The following is a 20,647-nucleotide window of genomic DNA, read 5'->3' on the forward strand; positions in this document are numbered from 1 at the left end:
CTTCCTCGATAGATCTCACCCGCCGCATCCGGCGTCCCCCATAACAGCACAGGCCAAACGATATGCAGCCTGGACAACACACCGGCCTCTAACTGACGCATGGCGCTCCAAATACCCGGACCTCCGACTCTATTCGTTCCACTCCATACGACACGATCTTAGGGTTCGCCTGGACTGCTTCCTCTGTTGTCCCCCCATATTACCCAAGATACAGGAGGCGGAATATCTAGATTGGATCCTATCTGACAATGACGCACACACGATCACCTTGATATGGCAGCCACCCAGGCACCCAGTCCCCACTTGGCGCCTGCCCACAGAGTGCCTTCAAGACTCAGTGTTTAGAAAAATGCAGGCGGCGCACATACGTAGCTACTTCACAGAGAATACGCACAAGGCGACCACCCGCGCAATGGAATGGAACGCATTTAAAGTGGTGATCAGAGGTAGATGCATACAGCACATCTCAGGGGGCTTAAAAACCTAGATCACAGCATAATGGAGAAAGAGCACGCACTAGCCACATTAACACAGGCAGCGGATAGGGGGGTGGCCACTTTAACACAAGTGATGGACGCAAAAACCGCCTACGTAGAGACGCTTGCAGACCTCCGCAGATTTTAGAGCACACGCCATAAAGATGCACAAGGAGGGTAACAGAGCAGGCGCGTTGTTGGCCTGGCTGGTGAAACGAGACGCTACCCTCCCACAAATCACTGCGATTCGCAATGCACCAGGTGCTATGGTACACTCGCAGGCCTCCATCTTAGCAGTCTTTCTGCAATACGACACACAACTATCTGCAGCCCCCGCCACAGCAGACTCGGAAGCACTTCCCTGATTTTTCAGTACGCTCCCCCTGCACTGCATAACGCGAGAGGTCAGCCAAGAGTTAGATGAGATAATCACAGCATCGGCTGTTACGCAGGCACTGCAAGCGCTGGCCACTTGTAAGGCGCCTGGCCTAGATGGCCTTCCGCTAACTTTTATTGCACCTTCTCTACACAGTTGGTGCCTCAGTTGATGAAACTATACCAGTCAGCGCTAGCTGAGGGGGACCTACCACAGTTCATGTGTGAATCAGTAATTGTTTCCTTTCTTCAAACCGGACAGGGATCTCCATCTTGTAGGATCCCACCGTCCTATAGCCCTGCTGCCAGCGGACTACCAGATATTCCGGAAGATACTGGTGGAAAGATATGCCGCAATCCTTCCAACAGTGATACACCTGGACCACTGCGGGTTTGTGCCTGGTAGAAACACCTCCTACAACATTAGACGCCTGTTTCATATCCGGGTCCGGGACCGTAATCATTTTCGATGCGCGGCGTGCTTTGTCCTGGACCTCGAAAAGGCTTTCGACACCCTGAGCTGGCCCTACCTCCTTCGGGTCTTACGACAGATGAGAGTGGGTCCTCGCTTGCTCGCATACACTAAACTTTTATACACCAGACCGACGTCCAGAGTAAAACTGGGCTCCTACATGTCATCATCCTTTTCAATTCTCAAAGGCAAAGGCAGGGGTGCCCGCTTTCACCCCTGCTTTTCACGATGGTGATGGAGGTGCTTGCAATTCGCCTCCGTAGGGAGGGAGAAAAGTGGGACATACCAATAGCGGGTATGATCCACGCGGTGCCGCTGTATGCCGATGATATTATTATATTTGGGTTTGTAAAGCGCACAGATACCCAGGGGTTTCCCGGCGCTGACAGAGGAAAAGAAGCAGGGAGACAAAAGATGGGAGAAGATTAAGCAGAGAAAAGCCAGGTTTTCAGGCCTTTCCTGAATTTCAGGTAGCAAGTTTCAAAGCGCAAAGAAATGGGGAGTGTGTTCCAGAGTGATGGCGCCAGATAGGAGAAGGAGCGACCACCAACTCTGGTGCGTTTGAAACGGCGCACGGAGAAGGTGCCAAAAGAGGAGGATCTGAGGGTGCGCACTGGACAGTACGGTTGAACCAAAATGGAAAGGTAGGGGGGGGAGTTGCCTGTTTTAATCCGGTGCATATAGCAGAGGGCTTTGAATTTTGCTCTTGATTCGATGCGCAGCCAGTGAAGGCTGCGCAGGGAAACGGTGGCAGAGGCAGTTCTGGGCAGGTTGCAGAGCAGGCGAGCTGCCATGTTTTGCACCACCTGTAATTTACGTGTTACCTCCTTGCTAGCCCCAAGGAGGAGCACGTTACCGTAGTCTAACCTGGAGGTTACTAAAGCCTGGACCACAGTTCTTTGGGTGTCTGGCGGAAGCATCCATGCTATTTTTCTCAGCCACCGCATGATATTAGTACAGGTGGCTGAGACTTTCACAACATGCTGCTTCATGGACAGTTGGTTGTCAAATGTAACTCCCAGGTTGCGAGCCTTGGTGGATGGAACCGGCAGGGAACCCATTTGCTGAGGCCAATGCTTAGGGCCCCAGAGAGAGGTGTCAGGACCGAATAGAAGGAGTTCGGTTTTGTCGCCGTTTAGTTTTAGTTCATTGGTCTGCATCCAGTTGGCAATATTAATGAGCCCAGATCGGAGAGATGAAATGGGGGCGTGTTTATTAGAAGAGAGAGAAAAAATTATTTGGGTGTCGTCCGCGTATGAAAATATAGAGAGACCAGATTGTTCTGCCAGAGAGGCGAGAGGACTGACATAAATATTGAAGAAAAGGGGGCTCAAGATAGAGCCCTGGGGTACACCGTGTGGGGACGGGAGGGCAGTGGAGGCAGAAGTGGAGGAGAAGACCTGAAAAGTGCGTGCGGACAGAAAAATGGCGATCCAGGGTAGAGCAGTGCCATGGATACCAGCGGCCTTTAGGGTGGAGAGGAGGATGTCATGGGAGACGGTGTTGAACGCAGCGCTTAAGTCCAACAGGATAAGCGCCACCGTCTCCCCTCTGTCCACCTGCTGTCTGATAGCCTCTGTGACACCTAAGAGGGTGGATTCGGTGGAGAATCCAGCCCTGAAGCCAGACTGGGATGGGTGTAGGAATTTCGTGTCCTCAATGTGAGAGGAGAGGCAGAGGTTGATGTGTTTTTCTAATACCTTGGACAGGCAAGGGAGTAGAGATATGGGTCGGAAATTAGAAGGGTTGTTGGGATCGGCGTTAGTTTTTTTGAGAAGGGGAACCACCATGGCGTGTTTCCAAACTGCAGGAACGGTGGCTTCCGACAGAGATGCGTTCAGGAGGGCTAGGATGGGTAAAAGAGCGGGAGTGTCAAGGGTGCTTAGAATTTGAGGGGGCATGGCATCAAGTGGGGAGCCAGATTTGATTTTAGCCATGAGTTTAAAGAAGAGTTCTAAAGAGATCGGATCCCATTTGTCAATGGAAGTGTGAGGGGCAAGGGTAGTAGTATCCTGGGGGAAGGTGGTGTCAGGATCTGTACTGGGGGGGTTGTCCAATGCTCGTGGGGAGGCATCAAAACCGGCATAGATGCGGTCTATTTTCTCCGTGAAAAATTCAGCAACTGTATTGCATTGGACTGTGTCCAGACAGGGGGCTTTTGGCGAGTTTGATTGTCCAGAAAGTTCTTGGACTGCTCTAAAAAGAGCTTTTGGACGGTTTTGGGCTGATAGAATAGAGGTGTTTACATAGTTTGCCCTGGCAGATTTGCACAGGGAGTGGTAGTATCGAAGTTCCGTTTTATAAATTTCTTTATCATTGGGGGAATACTCAGATCTCCATATGCGTTCAAGTTTCTTGCACTTGGATTTGGCGCATTTGAGTTGGTCATTAAACCAGGGGGCATGGGGGTGGGTAAAGTTTTGTTTTCCATTTCGGGCCGGGAGACAGATGTCAATGGCTGAAGAAAGCCATGTGTTAATTAAACTTTCATCTTTGGTAGTGATATTGTTGGGTAGAGAGGGTAGGGTTGTGACTAGCTGGCGATTCAGTTGTGGCAGATTGAGTTTTTTCCAGTTTCTATTTGGTCTGAGGGTCTGAATGTGAACTGGTGGACCGACAATAGCACTAGTCAAGATGTTAATTCGACAATGTAGTGGTCGGACCAGGTAATAGGTTTGGAAGGGAGGCAGGTGATGACGTCAAGGTTCGAAAAGATGGGGTCAAGTAGATTACCTGCCTTGTGTGTAGGGCCAGTGTTGTGAAGATGTAGATTAAGAGCGGCCAAATCTTGAAGAAGGTGTGTACAGATAGGGCAGAGTGTGTTGTTAAAGTGGATATTAAGATCGCCAAGGAGAAGAAAGTTCGAGGTTTGCATCAATAGAGGAGCTATATTTTCCGATAAAGAAGAGGCCCATGTGCCAGCAGCGCCCGGAGGACGATAGAGTAAAACGCCCGACAGGGTGTAGTTAGGATTCAATAATAGTTTGAAGCAACCAGCTTCGCAGTTGGGTATGGCTAAATCTTCCCACTTACATGAGTAAGTCCGTTTGTATATAATGGCAATGCCACCTCCCTCCTTGCCCGGTCTGTTACGGCTCACATAGGTGTAGTTGTTAGGGAGAGCTGTGGCAATGTCAGGTCCCGTGCAGTCGTTCAGCCAGGTTTCTGTCAAGAACAGGGCCGCCGGACTGTCGGAAACCAAAAGATCAAAAATGTCCCTCTTATGCTTAGGCAGGGACCTGCAATTCAAGCTCAGAAAAGTAAAATCGGTGGAATGATGTGTGGGGGAGGGGATGACTTGACATGGGGAGGGCTTCCAAAACGTAGAACTGGGGATATGGGTAAGTGAGGGTACTGAGATTAGAGTCAGGGAGCAAACCTGGCAAGATGTAGGGGCGTCCATAGCCCGTAGACAGGGGCAAGTGTTGTTTATAGGGGGACGAAGAGATCGCAAGGCATGGCTAGAGTAGTAAAGCCTGGGGTTAGTGGGGTGCGGAGCAGGGGGGGTGGCCCCTGGTCCCGTCTGGTCGCGGACGGGCGCAGACGGGCGTAACTTAGGCGCAACTTCGGCGCGAAGTCGGCGCCCCCGCTGCGCCCGTCCGCTGCGCCTCCGCCACTCCCCCATATTAAATAGTCCGCTGTAGAGGGTGGCTAGTCCAATCACCTTCCCCGTAGCGCTGAGGGCGGAAGTGCCGCTTCCAGGGACTCGCCGCTCTAGCGGCACAAAGCCGAGGCGGATCGAGTCCGAGCGGGATGAAGAACACAGACAAGTAATCTCTTAATCAGATTTTCAGTAAAAACACAGTATGCAATTTTAAAATATCAGCTTAAAATGTCAGCTTCCTAGGAGCGAAGTAGCATGGCAGCCTGCGCTGCTTCTTAATCCAGGCTGTCGCGTCAGAGCTCACCCCTATACTTGACACTCTACGAGACTTTGAGCGGGTGGCAGGGCTAAAAGTTAACTGGGCTAAGTCCACAATCTACCCACTCTCAGATGACCTCCCACCCCAACCGCTGCTAATGGGTGGGTAGCACATCTCATGGAGCGCCCAAGCACTTCGATACCTGGGTATACGGCTCTACCACACGCCGCAAGACATATAGGAAGGAAACTACCGCAGGGCCCTGGCCAGGGTTCGGACCTCAGTTAATTTCTGGAGGGATCTCCCTTTAGCTCCCATAGGGAAAATCGCAGTGGCCAAGATGATACTGGTCCCACAGCTACTATATATTTTCACCAATATCCCAGTGGTTCCCTCCACCCCTTTTTACGTTAGTTGGATACCCTTCTGGTGTCCCTCATCTGGGGTACAGGTCGCAGACGAATAGCCCCAGTCATACAGCGCATGCTGCTACCAGGTGCCAAGCTAATCCCAGATTGTCCATTCCAAATAACAGTCACACAACCATGCTTGAAATGTATACACAAAATGAGCCACACAGCTCCTTTCTACTCTCCCAGACAGCCACTGATGGGGTTTCCTAGTGGCCAAACTCATTTCACGGAGCGTGCACTGCGCATCTGGACCGAGCACACAATCACAGAAGCAGGCTCCCTGTACGAAAACGGGCAATTGCAGACATTTGCTGAACTCACCGCCGGCACGAACCTCCCCAATGGGCAATTCCTTACACATAGACAACTGTTGACGGAGAGCCGAAGACTGTGGCACACAATAGACACGGAACCTCCCACACACCCAGTCCTACACACTATCTTGGAGATGGGTTCAGGACGACACATAGTAACATGGCTGTACAATGCGGTGCGAGAGCTAGGCGCGGTCACTATAGCCCCTCTACATAAAAATGGGAGGCGGAGTTCCAACTGCCCCTTCATGTTAAAGAGTGGGAACGTGCCCTTGAGTTCCAGAAGAAGGTGTCACGCAACTACTGTTTTAAAAACATACAATACCACATGCTACATCGGTCATATCTGACTCCAGAAATGCTACAGCGCTATTACCCCAACTCACACTTCACCTACCCAAGATGCTCGGAACCCGGGGTCTCTTTCCTTCACATGTTCTGGGATTGTCCCGCACTCCACACGTACTGGGCCACGATACACGCAACTCTACTAGAGATAACCGGGCTTACGAGCCTCAATACATGGGAGGTCTGCACGCTAGGCATAGGCAAACACCGAAAGCACCAAAAAGTGGACACACGCTTTGTCTCCCTAGCGATCCTCCCGGTGAAGAGATGCATAGCGATGTATTGGAGAAAACCAGAGGGGCCATCTGCTAAGGCATGGTGGGGCACGGTTAAAAACTGGGGGGCCTCTGAGGAGGAGGTGCTTAGGTCGGAAGAAATCCAAGGCACGCGCAAGCATTACATTTCCATGCAATGGGCGACACTGCTCCATGCCTTCACACAAGTTGGAACGGTTGAGCCACCCAGGCAGGCCACTATACCCCCGGTACAGGAGGCACACCAGGAGAACACACAGAATACTGTTCCCCCCCCCGTAATTGGTCACTCAGAGTCATACGACCCCCAACCTGACCGTGGAGAGCAGCCGCAGCCCTTCACATAGCCTTGCACAACTTGCACCCTGCCCTACAGAACCGAGCGTCCGATGCCGTCCATTGGACTACCTAGCCCTCATAAACACACGAACACCTCTTTACAGTGAATCCCTGGCAGACTTCTCACTATATGTAGCTAACGTTAGAGAGGAAAGGAAAGGGCGGAAATCTACCGTAAGAGAACACCAGCTTACAAAAAATTGTGCGGGGATGGAATTCTATCTGTCCAATATACATAACAGACATGACAGATTCCTGATAACAAGATTCAGATTAAACCTCCTGCACCACATTTTATCAGTTCCAGCTGGTTACACGAGTGATATTAGCAAAAAAGGGTGTTGCGGCTGCGATCAACGATCTCCGCAAGACACCATCCACTTTGTTCTCATATATCCATTTTACGACCTTCCCAGAAAGCGGTTTCTAAAAAACATCTTGAAACGCGCGGGAATTAGACAGGCTAAAGTGGCCCTCTTGTTTCTCAAACTCTCTGCTGACCCATTTGTATTATTTAGCACTGTGCACTTTTTGCGACTGGCAGTTAGATTAAGAAATACCAGAGGAGAGGACTAACTACTAGGACTGCTACCTTGTTATTATGATTATAAAGTATCCTCTCTGCCATAGACAATCATTAATAGGCACAAGAAGGCTGCCGACAAATGAACCTTAGCACTTAATTGTCCTGCTTTTTTATGATCTCGCATTTTGGGATTTTATGTATTGATGATTTTAGGGTATTATGTATATTTGATTGTGGTTTTTAACAAAAGTATGTTGACTTGATGATGTGCATCTTTTATGGTTATTTGTAAATATCCGAATAAAGATATTTGATTTGAATCCCTGTTCAAATTACCCACGTTGCAGAGTTATGTTCATATTACAGGAACATACAATAGTCGGTGTTACCCAGTACCAGTATAAAAGGTCCACACATGAGTAATAATAGCACATCCTACAGTGAATAGCTTATGTTCGCACGGGCTGTACAAGTACATCGCCTCTAGATACAAAAATGAATGTTGGGTAATGACACATATTCCTAGCCAATGCTATAAAACGCGGGAACAGAAAGGCTTGTAATTACTGTACTAACTCTCGGTGATGTTGATTTCTTAAAATGTGGACCTTGTAAAATAACGAAATGCCAATAAAAAGATTTTCCAAAATGAAAAAAAAAAAGAGTACCCAGTCCATTGCAGCAAGGAACACCTGCAGAGTCTTCTTGTTTGCTTCTCCGAAACCCTAATTGTATTTGAGTTGGACATCATTTAAACACATATCATGTTCTCCCATAATCGATTGCGGATTGGAAGAAGCTACGGGTTTTACATTGACATTGCTTGAGGGAAGTGTGAGCTTATAAGTCTTCCTGTAATTGTCTTCAGCCACACAATCCCAGCCCATGTTTTCTGGCACTTCGTCTTCCCCATTACCCTTGATTTGTGTGAAAATATCCAGGAAGCATGCTTGAGGATGCTGTTCTTGGGTGATGTGGCCAGTCACAAAATTGTGGCTGCAGAAATATGCTTAGTCCCCCTACAAGTGACTTGGAGTGCGATATAACCAAAGGGAGATTATCTGGCAGCCTCAGAGGGAGACTAGATAGTCTAGGGCTGGGAGGGCCACAGACATAGGGCTATGGAGAAATTATCTATGTTAATGGGAGCAATGGGCTAGGAGCCATGAATAAAGTGGCATGGTCATGGTGATGTGAGGCATCTTGAAATGTATGCTGTAATGCTAAAAATATAAAACCAAATACTGAAGCATTCAACAGACTAGCCATTATTGGTTGCTCTGCAAGAATGTTTTGAAGTATAGTAAAACTGAATTGTATTCTGCCAGCCATGCTATATTCAGGAGAAACATTTTGATACCATAAAAAGTCAATGGCATTATGGTTAAACGGATGTTAAAAACTAACCGGAAGTCTGTGTCACCGCTCAGACTTTTTGGAAACATTGACATCTTTACAATTACACACACTTTAATTGATGTATTTCTTGTAGGTGTCGGAGCATTAAATGGTTTACTGTATGCAGTAGGAGGTCATGATGGTCCATTGGTTAGAAAAAGTGTTGAAGTATACGACCCTGCGGCGGGGGAATGGAAACAGGCTGCGGATATGAACATGTGCCGAAGAAATGCAGGTGCGTCCCAGGTCTTACTGTGGAATCTCTTTACAGTTCCTTAAATACTCAAGTTGCAAATATTGGAAGATTGTAATAATAACACATGATGCAGATGTGCGTTTGTGATGGCACAATGACACCTTGGGTTTATTTATTTAAAGAAAAACTATAGTTCCCGAACTACACCTCAAGGAATAGCAGAGTGCCTAATAAGAGCATAGCATTACTACAGGTATAAGAGCAGAGCAGCAATTCTCACAAGGCAACATCATCTTACATGCGACATCCATGGGTGTTGAAAGCAACAACTCAGATTCATTCTTCCACTCTAGTTCTCTCTAGATCTTTGTTGGGATGTCCACTGTTGGCTTAGATGGTGCAAGTGGCACTGCTGAAGCTCTGCCTTTATACAGGGATAATAACACGGTGATTATTTAGAGCTCGGAGCTATAATCAGGTGGAAAAGCAGTCAATGGAAATAATGCTAGCCGCGGGTGTTCTCCGAGATTTGCACCTCCTATTAAAATTAGCATAAAACTATATGATTTTGCACCATATAGCTGTACCAACTCCCCTATCAACGGGGACAATGTTTACCCCACTCCCTATCAACCTACCTCTGTTAAGATGCTGCCTGTGGATCATTCTTACGACTGCCCTCCTATCTGCTCGGACTCACCCAGATCTCCATATCTGCCAGGAACCGATCAGGAATCGCAAACCACTCTTTACACATAATAACATAAAATCTCAATTACAATTCTTTAGGACTGATAGCCTGAAACTAGTGCATATCACCTCCAACATGGAGCATAAGTGGTCCCTACACACGACTCACCTCCAGAATCTCAACACCCCAATTTCCAAATGCCACACTGCCGCTAGATCTGCCAATTCCGAGGCCACACTTGCTAGCTGGTCCACCAACCCAAAAGGCTAGTTTGACAATTATTGAATTATGATATCCCTGCCCTCCTTGCCACTTACATTCTTGTTTCTACTGACCAAGAGACCTGCTGGAAAATTCCGACCATTATTCCCCAAGCTGTTTGAGAATCCCACCCCGACTCCAGGTTCATCAATAACAAGAACTTCAAGTAAGTATCCCTCTCACATACCTCTACTATCACCACCAAAACCTCTTTTAAATGCAGGGTAATCAATGGTCGCTCAGCGGTGAAACATGCGGCTGATATAGCTGATCTTATACTTAACCGTGACCTTGACATCCTTATACTAACTGAAATCTGGTTGAACGAGTCTGCATCCACAACTCTGGAAATACAACTTCCTCCCAGTCATAACATCATCAGACTAGACTGATCAGGTCGCACCTGAGGCGACCTAGCCTGTATACACAGGTCTATGTTAAATATGAAGCAAACACACTCTCTATCTCTTCCCTCCTACAAATACCTTAAGATCAACATTACCACCAATGACAACTCTACGTGCTCTCTCCACGCAATCTACCACCCTCCCGGCTACAATCACACATTCATCGAACAGATCATGGAAATCATCTCTTCCAATAATGAAGAGCATAACAATCAGATTTTTCTTGATAACTTTAACATAAAATGAAACAACACCAGTGACCCTCTTGTGAACAGTTTTAAATCCTCCCTCTAGGACCTCCACTTATCCAAGCCTGCAACTGCCCCACCCGTAACAAAGGGGCCAGGCTTAGATCTAATCATTGCAAAAGAAAAAACTATTCAAATCTACCCTACCCTGTGACTGGACAGACCACCACTACATAACATTCGTCATCTCCGAAAAAGTAGTTAACTCTAAGGGCCAACCTATGAAAGCCAAACAATAGGTAAGAGACACCCGCAACATCAACCCATTCACCATATCGGCTATTAGTAACTACAAGCATGGAAATCCACCCCATCTCTGATTAACCTCAAACTTCTACGAAAAAGACAGAGCGCCTACAATAGGCACATTTGGAACTCCAAAACAGCATTCTTTTGAAAACAACTTGATACGGCAATTAATCAACCAAACAATAGTTCGAAATTGTCAAAAACCAAATGAACAGTGAAATCAATGCCCCATCTTCTGACATCAAAAGCATACCTAACTGCAAAACCTTTCCCTCTGTCTTTGCTGAGAAAACCATGCTAATCAACACTGAGATCCAGAGTACTTTGAAACTCTTACCGTGTGTATGCCTCCTTCACCACACTCATGCTCATGAAGAAGGCCTGATAACCTGTGCCCACAAACCTAAATATAATGCCACCTGGCCAAGCTTCAAAACCTTCGATAAAAGTGACATCTCAAAACTTCTAACTTCTCTGAAATACTCCAACCACTTCAACGTTCCCTTTCCCTCCAAACTCCTCAATGAGTCCAGTCACCTCCTACTCCCCTTATGGACTAGGATTATCAAGGCTCCATACCTGACTCCCTAAAAAGCAAACAAGTTACTCCTATCCTAAACAAAAGCAGCGCCGACCAGTCTAACTCCAAAAACTACTGAATTATCTCCAACATCATAACTTTGGCCAAACTCCTAGAAAAATGTAAGCACATACAACTTCACAATCACATTGAGCAATTCCATCTCCTTGACCAATGCCAATCCGGTTTCAGACCGAGTCATATCACTGAAACTGCACTGCTATTGTTGACGCTCTTCGTTTACTCGATCAGAACGAATCTTACTTACTAATCCTGCTTGACCTATCAGCTGCATTCAACACTGTGAATCATGAAACCTTTTGAACCTATTAGAACGGAGAATGGGTCTCTCTGGTATCGTACTAAAATGGTTCTCCTCCTTCCTTCACAACAGATCTCAATGCATCCTAATCCATCACACTCTTACCGATCAGTTGCTAGATACACTAGGTATCCCCAAGGTTCCACTTTCTCCCCAGCACTGTTCAATCTGTACATAGAGCCCCTGACTGAAAACCTCAAACTCTCTCACATCTCCTATAACATGTATGCAGATGATACTCAACCTTACATGAAAATTACCTTACCTGATGACATCAGCACCATTAATAATACATTAACAAAAACGCAACATTGACTGACGTGTGACCTACTCAAACTCAAGGCCCTCAAAACAGAATTCCTACTGACCTCACCACCCAGTTCCGCCCCTGATATCAAGACTGGTTTCCACATCCTACTGCCTTGAACTGTACACCCCCACATCACTGACTCCGCTAAATCCCTAGATATATTCTTGAATAATACCCTCACCATACTAAAGCATGTCAGTGCCACCACCAGCACAGCTAACCAGCAACTTTATGTATTAAGGAAACTAAAACCTTTCCTTACCACAGAAGATATCAAAACAGTGGGGTTCAAGCACTTGTGATATACAAATTAGACTCTGGTAGTGCCATCCTTGTGGGCCTCCCAAAAAGCAAACTTGCACCGCTGAAGCCTACCTTGAACTCGGCAGCAAGGCTCATCACTGGCTCCAAAAAACCAGACCATATCTCCCTTACCTCCACTTGCTGGAATGGTTACCCTTTGAAGCCAGGGTCCATCTCAAAATTGCCTGTATGACTCATAAAGCGCTGCATTACAACTCCCCTACCCACCTGTCCCAGAAACTGACCCTATCTGGCGGAAACAAAACTTCCAGAAGCACAAGTTCCTTCCTACTTAGGCCACAAAACTTCAGCAAAAGGAAAACCTACAATCGATACTTTTCTGGAATGGCTGCTAAAATTTAGAACTCTTTTCCTCCGGAGACCAGGTGCAACCCCTCCTCCTCCTTCAGAAAAGAAGTAAAACTTCTACTAGCAGCAGATTTCTTTCACACTGAGGCTATACCTCCCTCTCCTCAAGCGAGACGCTTAAGTGCCCGTGTGAGGCTCCATTTATCACGCCCATCCACATGTCTGAGATCTGCGCTATTTGTCTGTTGCCCAACCCTCCACACACCGCCCAGACACCTATCTGACTCTGCCCATGCTAATCTTTCAAATGACTATGTGTGTCTGTATCTGTTCTTTTTAATATTTTGACTTTATTATTTGCTTATGTAACCTTTGCCACATGACCTACTCCACTTATATGTACATAGCATAACTTTTGTTTCATAGCATCATTTCATTATTATTGTAAAGCACTCTGTCACCCGGAAGGGTCTTGTTCGTGCTATAGAAACATGAAATGGCATACCCCTTGAGGAGCATTTGCTTCTGCCATTGGCAGGTGTACTAGGACATGTGGCAGGTGAGCTGGTGGAAGTTTATCCTGTTCTAAGCATGGCCACTGAAAATATTCAAGACATGTCAATGAGCAGGGATTTTGTTGTTTCAGCATATTTTGGCAAATACTGGCCAGGTAATTATCCCAGTGCCAGAGCTAATTTTGAGCAGGTATTGCTGTAAAACTGTTTGCTAAAAGAGAAGTCTGCTTTCCAATATCCATTCATTTCAATACAGCCATGCACACCTGACAGACGGATGATTTGTTACATATATTTGGCACATATTGCGGAGATCAGTATGCAGTCTGTAGGGGACAGTTTCAAATACTAGCAGTTTGAATCCACTTTCATCCACCACAAACAATTCATACAACTATTCTGATGTTTACTCACATGCGGCAGCACCACATGGCAGTCTTTGGCTGGCGACAGTCTGTGTGCAAAGGTGCTGTGTTTTCAGTTAAAACCTTTTGTCTCCTAGTTCAGGGGCAGCTTTAGGAAATAACTAACGACTTAAAATCCTCATTTCTGTGTAAGAAACATGTTCTTTAACAATGAAACATGAAAGACTACTGACTCATTGTCAGTGAAACTGCTCTCCCACCCTCGTAGCGCCACCATTAAGTGAGGCCCTGACGAGCCCCTGCACTCCCGTAGTACTAGGTGTTCGAGGCCTTCCTCCACCCACAGGTTATACCGGCGCCTCATTCCTGGTGGTCCAGTGGACCTCTGACTCCCTCTCTTGCTCTGCTTTCTGCCCCCCTCACCCTCTCCTTTCTGCTCCATTTTTACTTTCTGCTTTCTGCTCCGTTTTTCACCCTCTCCTCCGCTTTCACCCTCTGCTCCATTTTCACCCTCTGCTCCATTTTCACCCTCTGCTTTCTGCTCCGTTTTTCACCCTCTCCTTTCTGCTCTGTTTTTCACCCTCTCCTTTCTGCTCCATTTTCACCCTTTACTTTCTGCTCCGTTTTCACCCTCTGCTTTCTGCTGTATTTTCACCCTTTACTTTCTGCTCCGCTTTCACCATCTGCTTTCTGCTACATTTTCACCCTTTTATCTTTTCACCCCTTCACTCTTTTACAGCAGTTCTCTTCTGCTTTCTGCTCCGTTTTCACCCTTTTAGCTTTTCACCCCTTTACTCTTTATAGCAGTTCTCTTCTGCTTTCTGCTACGTTTCACCCCTTATTCTTATCACCCCCTTACTCTTTATACCTCTCTTTACTTTTTTCACCCCTTACTCTTTCACTCTCTCTTTACTTTTTCACCCTCGTTCCTCTTTTATTTTCCCCTTCTTTTGCTTGCTTCCCCCATTTTTCCCACCGCTGCTGCCCCCGCCGCCCCTTCCCCCAATGCGACCAGCCCGAGCCAGTTCCGCTCCCCGCTCCCTCCTCCCACCTGTCCAGCCCTCCCCGACCCTACTTAATGGCGATCACTGCGGGGAAAGGTGACCAAGACCACTGACTCATTGTCAGTGAAACTGCTCTCCCACCCTCGCAGCTCCACCATTAAGTGAGGCCCTGACGAACCCCTGCACTCCTGTAGTGTTAGGTGTTCGAGGCCCTCCTCCACCCGCAGGTTATAGCTGCGCCTCATCCCTGGTGGTCCAGTGTTACTCAGACTCCATCTCTCGCTCCGCTTTCTGCCCCCTTCACCCTCTCCTTTCTGCTCCGTTTTCACCCTCTGCTTTCTGCTCTGTTTTCACCCTCTGCTTTCTGCTCCGTTTTTCACCCTCTCCTTTCTTCTTAGTTTTCCCCCTTTATTTTCTGCTCCGTTTTCCCCTCTGCTTTCTGCTTCATTTTCACTCTTTACTTTCTTCTCCGCTTTCACCCTCTGCTCCGTTCTCACCCTTTTAGCTTTTCACCCGTTCACTCTTTACAGCAGTTCTCTTCTGCTTTCTTCTCCATTTTAGCCCTTTTAGCTTTTCACCCCTTCACTCTTTAAAGCAGTTCTCTTCTGCTTTCTGCTCCGTTTCACCCCTTATTCTTATCGTCTTTCTCTTTACTTTTTTCACCCTCGTTCCTCTTTCATTTTTCTCCTTCATTTGCTTGCTTACCCCGTTTTTCCCGCCGCTGCTGCCCCGTGGCCCCTCCCCCAGCGCAACCAGCCCGAGCCATTTCCCCTCCCTGCTCCCTCCTCCCAACTGTCCAGCCCTCCCCGACCCCTACTTAATGGCGGCCGCTGCGCATCTGCGCAGAGTACACGCGCAGCGGGCGCGCTGCTGGCGCACCGAAGGCGCACCAAAGGCAAGCCCGTCTTCGCCCGTCCGTTTCCCAGCGCCAGGAACCCTGAACCTTTACAATGTCAATGCTACGACCCAGCAGCACTCCACACACTCAACCCAGGCTGCAACAACAACTGCAAGCTAGCATCACCAGCCGACACCCACGGACCCTTCAGCTGTCACACCTGCAGCACCACCAGAAACGCGGACCCAGCATAACCCGCCCGCAAGAACACACCCATACCGACGACCCTGCAATGCATCCTCCTCAACGTCAGATCACTCCACAAACACGCCACCGAAATCTGGGACCTACTCGAACGCACCAACCCGGACATAGCATTCTTCACCGAAACCTGGACCAACACCACCTCGGGACCAGACATCGCCATCGCCATTCCCCAAGGATACAAGATCTCCGGGAAGGACCGCCCCACCCGCACAGGAGGAATCGCCATTGTCCATAAATCCACCCTCCGCCTGAGCACACTCTCCCGACGAGCCCACAGACCTGATGGAACACCTTCACTTCAAGATACTGGCCAGCCCTACCACCACCCTCCGGGGAACCCTCATCCACCGACCCCCTGGACCCCACGTACCATTTGCCAACTCCATCACGGACATCATCTCCCCGCATGCCATCGCATCCACTGAGTACACCCTGCTGGGAGACCTCAACTTCCACCTCGACAACCAACTAGACCCCAACACCACATCCCTCCTGGACAACCTCCACAACATTGTAATCCGCCAGATAGTGACCGAACCCACACACTCAGCAGGACACACCCTCCACCCCCTCTTCACAACTGGAAACTCCATCACTTTCAGCCACACCACCGAACTCCCATGGTCAGACCACTGATGCGTCCACTTCACCTTCAGAACACCCACCATCCACAGACACCAGCACCTTTTACCACGAAGAAACTGGACCTAAATCACCAACTGCTAGCTCACCTCCTGACTCAGCAACTTCACCCCAACCATCGCGGAAGACGACGACCCCAACACCGCAGCCCGAACCCTGCACAGATGGATCTCCGACAGCGCCAACAACGTAGCCCCCCTCAAGAAAAACATCAACACTCACGCCAAGAAAGCCAGATTGTTCACCACCGAACTTCGAGAATCCAGACGTACGTGCCGCCGCCTTGAAAAGGCCTGGAGGAACTCCAAATGTACAGATGCCCTCCACGACTTCAGAGCCGCCACCAAAGCCCACCACCAACTTATCAGAAAAAGGAGAAAAAAAACAATTGAAGACAGGATCTCCACACACGCGCACAACAGCAAAGAACTCTTCAGCATCATCAAGGAATTCGCCCAACCCACCAGCGAGTCTACGGACATCCCTCCCTCACAAGACCTCTGCAACAAACTCAGCACCTTCTTCCACCTCAAAATCAAGAAAATCTACCACAACTTCGACGAAGACAACCAACACACTGAACCCTCACCAGCCACCCCGACACCCTGAAGCCAACGATTGACAACTGGACAGCCCTCACCACCGAAGACACACTGAAGACAATGAAGTCAATCCACTCCGCCACGGCATCAACCACTCTCTGACGAACGCCTCGTTCCCCGACAACTAGAAAAACTCCGAGATCAACCCCCTCCTGAAGAAGCCCTTTGTGGACCCCACCGACCTCAAGAACTACAGACCCATCTCCCTGCTCCCATTCCCAGCAAAAGTCATTGAGAAAGCCATCAACAGCCAACTCGCCACCTTCATCGAAGAGCGCAACATCCTCGACTCCTCCCAATCCGGCTTCAGAAAAAACCACAGCACAGAAACCGACCTCCTCGCCGCAACAGACGACATCCGCTCCCTACTGGACAGAGGAGAAACAATAGCCCTCATCCTCCTCAACCTCTCAGCGGTGTATGACACAGTCTCTCACCACACCCTAATACGCAGACTCCATGTCGCAGGGATCTGGGACAAGGCCCTCAACTGGATCCACTCCTTCCTCTCCGGCAATACGCAGCGGGTCAGACTCCCCCCTTACCTCTCGGCCCCTACACCAAACACCTGCGGAGTCCCCCATGGGTCCTCCATCAGCCCCACTCTCTTCAAAGTGTACATGGCTCCGCTCGCCCCCATCAATAAATCAATCAAACATTTGTAAAGCCCACTACATAACCGCGAGGGTCTCAAGGCGCTGGAGGGGACGGGGGGGGGAGGCTGCTGCTGATCAAAGAGCCAGGTCTTGAGTGTTCTCCTGAAGGTCAGCAGGTCTTGGGTCTGTCGTAGGCTCAGCGGTAGGGTGTTCCATGTTTTGGCGGCGAGGTGGGAGAAGGATCTTCCGCCGGTGGTAGTTCTTCGGATGCGAGGAACGGTGGCAAGTACAAGGTCGGCGGATCGTAGCTGGTGGTTGGGGTTGTAGAAGGAGAGTCGACTGTTGAGGTAGGCAGGGTCGGTCTTGTGGAGTGCCTTGTGTGCGTGGATGAGGAGCTTGAAGGATATCCTCTTGTTGATGGGGAGCCAGTGCAGGTTTCTCAGGTGAGGGTGATGTGGCTGTGGCGTGGTATGTCGAGGATCAGTCGTGCCTAGGCGTTTTGGATGCGTTGTAGTTGTTTGATGAGTTTGGTCGGGACTCCCGCGTAGAGGGCGTTTCCGTAGTCGAATCTGTTGCTGATGAGGGCTTGGGTGACTGTCTTTCTTGTGTCCGTTGGGATCCATTTGTAGATTTTGCGGAGCATGCGGAGGGTGTTGAAGCAGGAGGAGGAGACGGCGTTGACTTGCTTGGTCATTGTGAGCGTTGAGCGGATGATTCCCAGGTTGCGTGCATGGTCTGTGGGTGTCGGGGCTGTCCTTAGTGCTGTCGGCCACCAGGAGTCGTCCCAGGCTGAAGGGTTGGAGCCGAGGATGAGGACCTCCTTCTTGTCCGAGTTCAGCTTCAGGCGGCTGGCCCTCATCCAGTCGGCAACGGCCCTCATTCCTTAGTGGAGGTTGGCTTTGGCAGTGGTGGGGTCCTTGGTGAGGGAGAGAATCAGCTTGGTGTCGTCGGCGTAGGAGATTATGTTGAGGTCGTGTTGTCGGGCGACGTGTGTAAGCGGGGTCATGTAGATGTTGAACAGTGTCGGGCTGAGGGAGGAGCCCTGGGGTACGCCGCAGATGATCTTGGAGGCTTCGGATCGGAATGGGGGGAGGCGGACGCTCTGGGTTCTGCCTGAGAGGAAGGATGAGGTCCATTCCAGAGTCTTGTCACGGATCCCTGCGGCGTGGAGTCGTGCGTGTTGTGTGCGGTGGCAGATGGTGTCGAAGGCGGCGGAGAGGTCTAGGAGGATGAGTGCCGCGGTCTAACCGTTGTCCAGCAGGGTCCTGATGTCGTCGGTGGCGGTGATGAGGGCGGTCTTGGTGCTGTGGTTGCTGCGGAACCCTGACTGAGAAGGGTCCAGGATTCTGTTTTCTTCGAGGTAGTCGCACAGGGCTTGCGACGGCGGGATGTCATTGGTGTTGGAGCTGGGATTGGAGAGTTCCTTCACGATATTGAAAAGCTCCTTGCTGTCTTGTGCGTTGTTGTCGAGGCGGTCTTTGAAGGAGGTCCTCTTGGCAGCCTTGATGAGGTGGTGATGGTTGCGGATGGCATCCTTGTGTGCTGCGAGGCTGTCCGGGGTCTGTTCGCTGTGCTGTTTCTTCTCTAGCTTCCGGCAGGCTTGCTTGGAGGCTGGGAGTTCTGGGGTGAATCAGCTGGCCCTCTTGCTGGTGTCTCTGTGGGGGAGGTTTCTTCAGCGGGGCGAGGTTGTTGGCGCAGTCCTCGATCCAGCGTCTGAGGCTGAGGGCAGCGTCGTCCGCGTTGGCGGGTTCGGTGGGTGGGCTGAGAGTGAGGTTTGCATGAAGTTGATCTTCGGTGATTTTTCTCCAGCAGCGGCGGGGGAACTGTTGGGTGCGGTGGTGTGTGGTGGGTTTCTGGAAGGTGAAGTGGATGCAGCGGTGGTCGGTCCAGGGGAGTTCGGTGGTGTGGTTGAAGGAGACGTGCGGGCTTGAGGAGAAGATGGGGTCGAGCGTGTGGCCGGCGGAGTGGGTGGGGTGGTGACGAGTTGCCTCAGTCCGAGGTTGGCGAGGTTGTTGATCAGGGTTGTGGTGTTGCTGTCGTTGTTGTTTTCAAGGTGAAAAATCAGATCTCCGAGGAGGATGTAGTCGGTGGAGGCCAGGGCGTGCGTGCTGATGAAGTTGGTGATGGAGTCGCTGAACTGGGGGCGTGGTCCGGGCGGTCGGTAGATGAGGGTGCCTCTGAGGGTGGAGTTGGGGTCTGTGTGGATCTGGAAAAGCATGTGTTCGGCGGTGCTGGTCGAGACCCTGATGCTGTTCTTGTGGATGATGGCGATTCCTCCTCCGACTCCGTTGGTGCGGTCTGTGCAGATGATCTTGTAGCCGTCTGGGATGGCTATGGCGATGTCGGGTGCGGAGGAGTCGTTCATCCATGTCTCTGTCAGGAAGGTGACGTCCGGGGATGTTGTGTCGAGTAGGTCCCAGAGCTTGACGGCGTGTTTGCGTGCGGAGCGAGTGTTCAGTAGGATGCATCGGAGGTGGTTGGGGTCTTGTTTAGCCGGTGGTTCGTCGGTTCTGAGGCTAGTGCAGCGGCAGCTCCGGCAGGTGAAGGGGCCGTGTGTGCGTTTCGGGCGGCCTTGAAGCAGGAGTGGGTCCGTCCGGGGTTGAGAGCATGCAGAGTGCTGGCATCGTAGTGGCGGCGTTCCGTGTGGCGGGTGCGGCGACCAGGGGTTCTGGCACTGGGCGCGGTCCAGGCATGGACGGGCGCAGACGGCTTGCCTTAGGCGCGCGCCTTTGGCGCACCAGCGGTGCACCCGCTGCACGCGTCCACTGCGCGGTCACGCAGCGGCCGGCATATATGGGGAGGTGGGAGGGAGGACCAGCTGGGAGGTGGGGCAGCGAATGGGCAGTCAGGATACGGGGCCGCAGGTGAGGCAACGGCGGGAGCGGAGCGGGATGACGAAGGGTACAGAAGGCAAGAGGCACAGGTGAGGGGGTCAACAGAGCTACAGAAGGCAAGGCAAGGCAGATATGGAGGTACGGGGCAGCGAGGGGAACAGAGGCGAGAACGGGCACAGAAACGTGGGGCAGCGAGGGGAACAGAGGCGAGAGCGGGCACAGAAATGTGGGGCAGTGGGGGCAACAGAGGCGAAAACGGGCACAGAGATGCGGGGCAGCGAGGGGAACCGAGGCAAAAAACAGGCACAGAGCAAGTACAGGCGGCGGGGG

The 20,647-nt window shown here is 50.1% G+C and overlaps 1 protein-coding gene and 1 long non-coding RNA gene across 2 annotated transcripts in view; one reads left to right on the plus strand and one right to left on the minus strand.

The window, feature by feature from the left end:
* The window catches only part of KLHL2 (kelch like family member 2), a 506,272-nt gene that overhangs the window by 435,370 nt on the left and 50,255 nt on the right, over nucleotides 1-20,647 (plus strand). Inside the window, exon 13 of the mRNA XM_085641784.1 lies at nucleotides 8,873-9,013. Coding sequence (XP_085497910.1) covers nucleotides 8,873-9,013 — 141 coding nt within the window. The remainder of the gene's footprint in view (nucleotides 1-8,872; nucleotides 9,014-20,647) is intronic.
* Nucleotides 1-20,647, minus strand: part of LOC146862576 (uncharacterized) — a 276,686-nt gene that overhangs the window by 129,859 nt on the left and 126,180 nt on the right. The window lies entirely within an intron of this gene.

The sequence above is a fragment of the Triturus cristatus genome, chromosome 2_2, assembly GCF_964204655.1.
Source record: "Triturus cristatus chromosome 2_2, aTriCri1.1, whole genome shotgun sequence".
NCBI classification, from domain to species: domain Eukaryota; kingdom Metazoa; phylum Chordata; class Amphibia; order Caudata; family Salamandridae; genus Triturus; species Triturus cristatus.